This window comes from Pristis pectinata, chromosome 14 (assembly GCF_009764475.1).
Source record: "Pristis pectinata isolate sPriPec2 chromosome 14, sPriPec2.1.pri, whole genome shotgun sequence".
NCBI lineage: Eukaryota > Metazoa > Chordata > Chondrichthyes > Rhinopristiformes > Pristidae > Pristis > Pristis pectinata.
Window position 1 is genome coordinate 26,449,821 of NC_067418.1, and position 10,230 is coordinate 26,460,050.

The window sequence follows — 10,230 nt, forward strand, 5'->3', positions numbered from 1 at the left end:
TGAAGTCGAGGCTATTTATGTTTTCCTTCTCTTGTGGTGCCTGGATTTTGTCTCAGGCGGCGCTGCAAGATTTAAATCCATATCAGATTTGACCGCATTCTTGGTTTCTGATCAGTCCTCCCACCGCTGATCGTCAAAAGACGTTGGCCTCTTTACAACGCCGCAATCATGCTACCGGCACCCACCGGCAAAGGACTGTTCCTTCTTTTTATCCCGAAACGTTAATCTTGATTAAGTAAGCATGATGGTAAATTGGTTTATTATTGTCACATATACCAAGATACAGTGAAAAACTTTGATAACAAAGTGGTTAATCTTCACGGTATTTAGGATGAGTTGGATTAAGTGGAACATCCCAGATGGAATTTGGATTGTGTTCGTGCGTTTTCGGAAAGGATTAGGGGACATTCTGTGCACTGGGCATAACTGTACGTGATTTGAAACATTCCTGCAGGTGTGATGCTATCGATCGGACCTCCGCGGCTGAATGTCCAATACATATATGAGCTGAATGATGCGCTAGGACTACGCAAGGGTCACACAGATCGCATACAAAATAACTGCAAGCAGAAAAATGGAGCTCGCTGAGACGCTCTTTGTATCTTTTCTTAAGAAGGGTGCATACAATAACCACAGGCATCTTCATTAAGGCAGATATTTATTGTTTTCAATAATTATGATAAAAAATAAATTGTACTACATATACAGTCATTGTAAGTCTGCAAGGTACAAGAGAAGTAGGGTAACTAGTGAACATTTCTATCTCCAAGATAATGACAGACAATTCTAAGATTGTTGATGCTACAATGCCCTTATACAGTTTATCACGTATAAAAATAATTCTATTTCCAGATGTACAAGTACAGGAAATAAAAAAGTTACATTTAAATAGTTTAAACAATTTTATATACAATGCATTTCATACATTAAAACATCAATTGCACTTTCTGTAATAGAAGTTGCTTTCAAGTATGATGCAATCTTTTTTTCAACTAGCAGGATTTTAGACTCCCTGTAATCCAAACAGAAAAAACACAGTTCAAATGCAGACTGCAGATTATGGGCTGGAATTTGGCGCTATGAAGGGTATGAACCCTTAATTCCCAGGCGTACTCTGCGAGGTGGCGCCCTTTTCTTCCATTCAGTTCATTCTGAAACGTCGCCAAACAAAAATCTGGCAAATTTGGCAGCTTATAAGAGTTATGAAGTCAAGGCGGAATTTGCCATCGGACCTCCTATGTCCAACTATGTCCAACATTTATTGTAGCCGATGGCAGTAGTTCTACAGTTGTAGTGCTGCATGTTTGTGTGCGCCTGTCAGAGGACAGCCCATCACGTCCTTGCCAGTGAATCCTGCTGTCGAGGCAGCGTCAGCGCTATTTTGGATCGCACGGACCGCCGTTTCCTGCCGTAGCTATTGGGGCTCCACGTGCTCCACCGAGCCATGCCGTCCTTCTCTGGGTTATTGAGGAGTTGATTTAAGCGGTGGCTTAGTTTCTGGACCTGGCACGTCCCGAGTTGGCAGCTGGGCCGGTTCAGCTGGAGCTGTGGAAAATGCGGCAACGCGTGTCGGTTGCGCTTCATACGAATATGCACATCGGAGCTGATAAAGGAAGAAAAACAGGCATGATAAGAGCAAAATCCTGGACGCAGGTTTAGAAATCCGCACTTAAAGACAATTGGGTCTCTAAACCCCACGTAATAGGCTCCATTCTGCAGCGAGCGTGATAAAAAGTTGCATGAATCGCTTTATCTATCAAACCTTGCAAACGTTTGCGTTTAAACAGAATATGAAAACGAAATCAGCCCAGGTTCTAAATGGTAACCCAGAAAAGTTTATTGTAAATCATCACAGTAAAGATGTTCGGCAGAGTTTATCTCAATCTATGCTCTCAGTTATCACAATTCATAGCAAGTACTTTGGGGGACTGCTCAGGTTCGCAGTCACTCTTCGAGAATCTCGAACCCCAGGCTTGCAATAGGACACATTAGCATTGTTTTGCAGTCCCTTTTTTTGTTTTGTGTCAATGCTTAACCTTTAAGAGATTAAAAAGCAAAAGCAGGTAGATTATAATTTCTTTGAATATTTACCCAACAGCCCTATATCTCAGACTGATAAGCTCTTCTTCTCATCCCTCGTGTTTATTGGATGTTATGCATCAACTTTAACAAGTATCTGATCCAAAAATCATTTGACTACGGTAGACAGTATACTGAGACCTCTCCAGTTTACTGCCACAGAGAAACCCTTCTGGTATTACATTTTTCAGCTTTGCTGCTTCAAGTATTTGCTTAATTACCTGGAGTGAACGTTTAAGTTTTCCTTCACGTCTTCTGTCCTCACAAACTGTTGGTTACTCGCTGGCACCCCCTGAGTCTTCAGCTTCGAATATTTCAAGTCCCTTTTCGCTCGGCTTAAAGTCCAAGCGTTCAACCTGCGAACGGAAATACACGCGCTCGATAAATGAAACTTACAAGCACAGATACAATTCTCACTTGGTAAAGAAGTATTGTGATCTTATTATTCAGGAGGACGCTTTTCAAAAATACGGGCGAAAGGTGCCGTGTTGTACTTGCCTCTTTTTAAATTCCGATGCTACGTCCAATTTGGCATCCACGTTGACGAAGGTTGAGTAGACGAAGCAACAGTACAGAAGAGCAACGTGAAGCAATCTCATGGTGAAGCCCTGCCAGACAAAACAAAAGCCACGCCGGCGTTAGGCACTATTCTCTGACAAGTTCTGTTTGTTTTGAAATGGTGGGCGTGCTGCTGACAGGCATTTCTCTACCCCTGGCTCTGTGTCAGCAGCGCGTTAACGGTTATGTTTCCCCTTACATGCGAGATGAAAGATCTCCGTTCGGGAGAAACCGCCGCCAGGTTAGTATTTTTCTACAAGTGTCAATTTTCCTTTCGGAGAATGTTTCTAAGGTGATGAACATCAAAAAGATCGCTTTCTAATCTAGTGAGTCATTCAAGTAAGTAAAAAAAAACATGAAATATAAACCACCGCGAGTGCAACCTGCTGAGTGCGTGTTGTTATCCTGTGCCTCATTTAATTTCGGTAATTTCACAAAATACTTGCAATATTTACAACTACGGTAGTAGACTCAGTGAAAGATACGATATTTCGCAGACGTGCCAATTTACACATACCTAGAAAACCTACTGAATGGGGTTTCCCAAAATTCTTCAATTCTGGATCTCTGTGTTGTATCCTTATAAAGCCTTTCGCAGAGAGATCGAGACGAAACTGTTATTCTCGATTCGCATTGACCGAGTCAGAGCCGGAGTCTCTCTTTATAGAATTCCAAATGGGGCGGAGATTCGATTGATGGACAGCTCCTAGACAAGACGTGACCCCACTTGCGCATCCTGCAAAACTAATACAGTCATTTGATGGCTATGATAAATGCAATCAACTGCGATACGTTTTCAGTTCACAAATCTACCAAATATGGGTATTTTTCCACCAAAAAATCATAATTTAACTCATATAAACTTCAGATTAAGCATCGTAAAACAGGATTCGTCGCATATTTAGAATGATGTAATTTACGGTGCACCGTACCTTAAGAAAATACATTTCTTAAAAACCCTACATCGCTTTTAAAATTCTACTTGCGAGTGCAATTTTAAATTTGAAGGAGTTGCGGTGATTTCAGGAAGAATGATGAAGAAGGAAGAAGAATATCAGGTTGATGTGACTAATTGTAGGGCATTAAGCACATTTTATTGTGTAATAGAAAGCGAATTAATTCTGCGAAAATGATTACATTTTCTAAATACGTATGAGGTGAATTGGCCGAGTGTGTATCAAATGATTAATGTTTTAGCTTGTCTGTTTCCTCAGAGACTCCACATGACCGCTCGTAATGCTTAGACAATGCCTCTGGTATCTCTAGCGATCGTCCATTACTCAATCATTGGAATGCATTGGGGGTGATTGTCACGTACATCCTTCATAGTTTTGAACTGGGCAATTTGATAAACACTTTCCTGGCTATTTCAAGGAAGTTTTTTTGGAGCTCTTGAAGCGCCGCCGTTCTTTCAATGAACGTTGCTTTGTTCTGATCATTTCAACTATTATGTTACCAAATTTCAGCACAATCCTTTTCCAAATCAAATGATAATTTTAGTGTTGAACTGTCGCCATTAACAGTTGTAGTCACCTGCTACTTATCTGTTGGCTTTTACCATTTAATTATGATCTGATTTCTCGTGGGCTGCCGGTCTAGCATCAGCTTCGGATAGATTATTGTCTTTCTTGTTGATCAAACGGTTGATAAATTCATGGCTATAGTTTGCACTTGAAAATTATTTGCTCTAACAAAGAAAGATCATCATCTCGCAGGAATTCACCTTGCGGGTGTTATTGATGCGATGATTATTCCTCCAACTAAGTATTCAGTCCCTCACACCAGTGCCTTCACTATTAATGCAACCGACCTGCTTGCAGACTTGGTATTATATTTGACTCTGAGATAACAATGCCATGATAAAGGCTATCTGTCTCGATCTCTGTAACATTATTTAAATCCATCCCAGCTTCAGTTTATCTGATGCTAGAAATCTCATCAGTGTTTCTGTAATCTCTGGACCTCGCTATTCAGAATCACACTTGGCTGATCTTCTCTGTTCTACCTTCAGTAAATTTGAGGAGTTAGAGGCTCTGCTTCTCCAGTCCTAACCTGCACGAGGTCGTATTTACCCATTATCTAATGACGACCTGCGTTAGAGGCCCATTGGTTAAGTCCTGAATTTAAAATTCTCACTCTCCTCATTTCTCACATTGGTTCCGTAATCTCAAATTTTGGCCCTTCGGGCGTCCTCGCAAAAGGCGATGAATCTCTGGCTTTTTATGCCCTGGAGGCTAGATTATTAGCGATATTTTTGAAAGATCAGGGAATTGATGACCAAGGAGGAAATGAGTTAGGGCAGATCAGCCAATGATAACACCGATTGGCGGGGCAGGCTTGGGGACTTCATGCTCCTATTTTCTGACGTTCTTATCCCCAAATGTTATCATCCACCATTGGCAGGAGTCAAAGCACTTAACCTTGCAATCCTCTCTCTACTTTCCCACCTTTCTTTAGTGTATAAGATAGTCATTACAAACTCTGTTTTTGAACAAGCTTTTAGACATCTGGCCTAATACGCATGGCTGCTGTCCATTTTTGTTTAATAGTAAGGTTATTGGAGTGTGTTACCATACTACTGTCACTATATAAGTGCAGGTTGTTATTGTTATAAGGATACAGATTTATTGCAAAGAGAACCTTTCAAACTACCCCCAACATTTTGAGTTTGCGTAAGGTTCTTCCAATTTAACCGAATGGGCAATTGTGTCAGAAATGGAATACTTTGCACAGTACAGTTTTTAAAATAAATACGCCAACATACATGGAAAAAATAAAGAAGTGAGATAACTATGTACATTATTTAATCGCATGCCTCATGTATCATGACTCTCAGTGCTCAGGAGTAAAGCAATTTAAAATGATCACATTTTAAGAGGGAATTGTGTAATGTTGGTTTTAAACCATTAAATCTGGTCAAATGAGTCAACATCGATTGCCAAATAGCACGGATTAGTAATGTTTCAGATATGCACTATTGTAGTATGCATCATTATAACATACTACAGTGTTTACTGAAATTCTATTAATCAACGAGAAAAGGGTACAGATGCCCAGGGCGTTCCGATCTATTCAGCGGAAAGACATTCAGTTCCTTGTGGAGAACAGGGTTCCGTGATCATGGTGCACAGAAAGGAAAAGCGACAATGTTCACGTCGTTGCCATTTATTTACTTCACCAGAATAAATAAAACCTTTACAGACACAGTAATTCGAAAATTCCAAACGTTCCGCAGGTTCAGTATACTAATACTCTACCAGCATTTCTGTTAAACTGCAGGGCTGCAGTGGAGCAATGGGATTGAAGGGGTTGCGCCCCTGGGAGCAGGCATGGACCCGATGGGCCGAATATCCACTTTCTCTGTCGTCATAAGTACGTGGAAGTTCTACAGATTATCAGGTGAAGAGAATTGCCGAGAAATTCACATAATACAGCGACATGAATTTCTAATACTTTTGCCCCGCTCCCTCAGCATTTGCACTGATATTCCGCTAGCTGGGGGGAAATTCTGTTTAATCAATCCGTTAATCCCTGTTCAATGTTAAGTGACACTGACATATAACATTGTGCTAAGATTTTGTCAGACCGTTTTTCACCTGCTGCGTTTCACTTTCCCCACCCCCATGTCTCCGAAAGGTCCACTACCCCCACCACTTAATTTTGTTCTGAATATTCAGGCACGGCGATCCTTCTCAGGTGATTAGTGTTTTACTCCCCCCATAACTGTTAACTCCTCGTCAGATCTCTCTTTACCACTTGAGTCTTCCCTTTCTCCCATGTGGTTGACAATTCGGCTCAAACTATTTTCCCACATTTTCTGCTCTGTCTCCTGCTGCTCAGTCAATTTCCTAACCTTCAATTTCATGAACTTTAGTGTTAGCTCAGTTTTTGGGATGGAACTTTACTAAATACCTTCCAGGAAGCCATGCAAATAAGATCCATGGATATTCCCCCGATCACCACTTTAGAAACCCCCTCCAAACTTCAATTAGGTATGTCAGACAAGATGTACCCTTCACAAATCTATGCTGATACTCTCTGATGGACACAAATTTTTCAGGATCCAGTCCTTAATTATGTATTCCACTATGTCCCAATAACAGATGTTAGAATAGCCGGTCTATTAATTCCTGTTTCTCCTCATTATTTGTCTCTGATTGAGTATTAATTTCTTTGGTACATTGGGGTGTGTGTCTCCTTCTAACGTAAAAATTGACAGAAAACTATAACTTAGCATGTTAATCACATCCTTCAGTGATCAATGATCATTTTTCCCTATTGCAAATTTGCCTAATTTAGTATGTAGTCCCTGTTTCATCATAGGTATTCGGCCTAGATCAAATTGAGAATTTTGGTAGTTATTTTGCATTTTTCCCTTTTAAAAATGTTCATTGAATTTGTTCATACTAATGATGATCTTCCAAAATTCCCTAGATACTGCAACACTTGCAGCAGATCAGAATGAAATAAACGTAACACTACTATTCAAAGGTGAGAGCAAGAAAATTAGAAATTATAGTCCAGTTAATCTGACATTAGCTATCGGAAATGTACTAGAACCTAATTTTAGAGATATGATAACAGGGCATTCAGAAAAACATAATAAGACTAACCAGAGTCAATGGAGTTTTTAAAAAGAGAAATCCCATTTGACAAATTTGACAGAGATTTTTGAGATTGTAATCCGTTGGGTTGAAAGGGGGGAACCATCAAATGTTATATATATCTCAATTCTCATAATACATTTAAAAACATGCCAGATGAAAGTTGACATGAAATATGTGCCCAGTGGGGTTGGGGTAATATTTTAGCACAATTAGATAGAGAGTCATTTCGCATGAAAATAGGCCCTTTTGGCCCATCAGGTGTGAGCTGACCACCAAGCACTAATTTACACTAATCCCCACATTCCTCTGAACTCCCCTGGATTTTACAACTCATCTGCACACTAGGGACAATTTACCAGCCTGCATATTTTGAGATGTGAGAGGAAACTAAAGCACCTAAAGGAAACTCATGCAGTCACCGGGAAGATGTTTAAACATCACGCATTCAGCATTGGAGGTCAGGACTGAAAATGGGTCTCTGAAACTGTGAGGCAACAGCCCTACTCGTTTCACCACTGTGATAGAAGGAGAAGGAGAAGCTGATAACTGGTGTATCGATATTTCAGTGGAGCAAAGGAAATTACAGTGGTATGAGAGAGGAGTTGGCCCAAATTGATTGGAAGAGTAAGCTAGCTGGAGGGACGGCAGAGCAGAAATGGAAGGAATTTCTACAAGAAATAAGGAAAATACAGGATAGATATATTCCAAGAAAAAAGGTTTTGAATGGAAAAAAGGCACAAATGTGGATAACGAGAGAGGTGAAGGCTAAAATAAAAGCAAAAGGGAGGGCATACAAGGAAGCAAAAATTAGTGGGAAAACAGAAGACTGGGAAACCTTTAAAAACCTGCAGAAAGAAACTAAGAAGGTCGTTAGGAAAGAAAAGATGAATCATGAAAGGAAGTTGGCAGATAACATTCGAAAGGATACTAAGAGTTTTTTTTAAATATATAAGGAGTAAAAGACAGACACTGACTGATATAGGACCAATCGATAATGGTGCGGGAGAGATTATAATGGATGATAAAAAGATGGCAGAAGAACTAAATGAGTATTTTGCATTGGTCTTCACTGTGGAGGACATCAGCAATATACTGGTTAGTCGGGGGTCTCACGGAATGGAACTGAGTTCAGTTAAGATTACTAGAGAGAAGGTGCTAGGAAAACTAAATGGGCTAAAGAGTGATAAGTCTCCCGGACCGGATGAGGTGCATCCCTGGGTTCTGAAGGAGGTGGCTTTAGAGATAGCGGAGGCATTGGTGATAATTTTCCAGGAATCGATAGACTCCGGCATGGTTCCAGAGGACTGGAGGGTTGCAAATGTAGTTCCACTGTATAAGAAAGGTGGGAGGCAGCATAAAGGAAATTACAGACCTATTAGTCTGATGTCAGTGGTGGGAAAGTTATTGGAATCGATCCTCAAGGATGGGCTTATGGAATACCTAAAGGCAAAATAGGTCCTAGCCAACATGGTTTTGTGAAGGGAAGGTCCTCCCTGACCAACCTATTGGAGTTTTTTTGAAGAAATCACTGGTAGGGTGGATAAGGGAGAGGCGGTAGATGTTGTGTATTTAGATTTTCAAAAGGCCTTCGACAAGGTGCCGCATAAGAGACTGATTAATAAGATGAGAGGCCATGGAATTACAGGTAGGATAACAGAATGGGTGGAGCATTGGCTGGTTGGCAGGAAGCAAAGGGTGGAAATAAAAGGATCTCGTTCTGGTTGGCTACCGGTTACTAGTGGTGTTCCGCAGGGGTCGGTGTTGGGGCCACTTTTTTTTAACCTTGTACATTAACGATTTGGATGATGGAGTAAATGGTTTTGTGGCTAAGTTTTCAGATGACACCAAGATAGGTGGAGGAGTAGAGAGTATTGAGGAGACAGGAAGGTTGCAGAGAGACCTAGATTGTTTAGGAGAATGGGCAAGTAAATGGCAGATGAGATTCAATGTTGAGAAATGTGCTGTTGTACACTTTGGAAACAGAAATAAACGGGCAGATTATTATCTAGAAGGAGAGAAAATTCAAAGTACAGAAGTACAAAGGGACTTGGGGGTACTCGTGCAGGATACCTTAAAGGTTAACCACCAGGTCAGATCGGTGGTAAAGAAAGCGAATGCTATGTTGGCATTCATTTCGAGAGGTATAGTGTATAAAAGTAAGGAAGTGTTGATGAGGCTCTACGGGGCACTAGTGAGGCCTCATTTGGAATACTGTGTACAGTTTTGGGCCCCCTATCTTAGGAAAGATGTGCTGATGTTGGAGAGGGTTCAGAGGAGATTTATGAGGATGAAAGGACTTACGTATGAGGAGCATTTGTCGGCTCTTGGACTGTACTGACTGGAGCACAGAAGAATGAGAAGGGACCTCATAGAGACATTTAAAATGTTGAAAGGACTGGACAGAGTAGACGTGGCTAGGCTGTTTCCCTTGGTGGGTGAGTCCAGGACCAGAGGGCACAAACTTAGAATTATAGGGTACAGGTTTAAAACAGAGATGAGGAGAAATTTCTTTAGCCAGAGGGTGGTGAATTTGTGGAATTCCTTGCCACGTACAGCAGTGGAGGCCAGATCATTGGAGGTGTTTAAGGAAGAGATAGATAGATATCTAAATAGTCTGGGTATCAAGGGATACGGGGATAAGGCCGGAAATTGGGGTAAGAATAGTGTTTTTTTTTGCACCCCCCCCCCATTCCTCATTTATTTTTCTTTTTTCCCTTTTCCTTGGAGCAGACTCGATGGGCTGAATGGCCTACTTCTGCTCCCTTGTCTTGTGATCTTGTGATAGTTTGTTGAAGGACAGAAAGTTGGAATAAATAGATTATTTTAATGTTGGCAGGCCATTTCCACTATTATGCCACAAAAATCAATACTGGGTCCTCAGCAATTTACAATCTATATTAGTGAAAGATGAAAAGGCAGACTTTAGTATATATAAGTTTGCTGATGTTAACAAAGCGTGTTGGGAAAGTGAGTTGTGAAGGGATGC

At 40.8% G+C, this 10,230-nt stretch overlaps 1 protein-coding gene across 1 annotated transcript; it reads right to left on the minus strand.

The window, feature by feature from the left end:
- Window positions 1–641: 641 nt before the first annotated feature.
- On the minus strand, window positions 642–3,272 carry adma (adrenomedullin a). The gene is made up of 4 exons (XM_052028870.1): window positions 3,155–3,272; window positions 2,578–2,687; window positions 2,301–2,435; window positions 642–1,603 (listed from the first exon to the last, which is right to left on the minus strand). The coding sequence occupies exons 2-4, from the start codon at window positions 2,676–2,678 to the stop codon at window positions 1,333–1,335; spliced, it is 507 nt and encodes a 168-aa protein (XP_051884830.1). The 5' UTR covers window positions 2,679–2,687; window positions 3,155–3,272; the 3' UTR covers window positions 642–1,332.
- Between the last annotated feature and the right edge of the window lie 6,958 nt (window positions 3,273–10,230).

Bases quoted from the DNA above. Each gene is read 5' to 3' on its own strand.
- adma (XM_052028870.1), bottom strand. From the start codon at position 2,678: ATGAGATTGCTTCACGTTGCTCTTCTGTACTGTTGCTTCGTCTACTCA. The intron at 2,436-2,577 runs GCAAGTACAACA...TTCCGTTCGCAG, and splicing joins GCATCGGAATTTAAAAAGAG to GTTGAACGCTTGGACTTTAA. The intron at 1,604-2,300 runs GTAATTAAGCAA...TTCCTTTATCAG, and splicing joins AACTTAAACGTTCACTCCAG to CTCCGATGTGCATATTCGTA.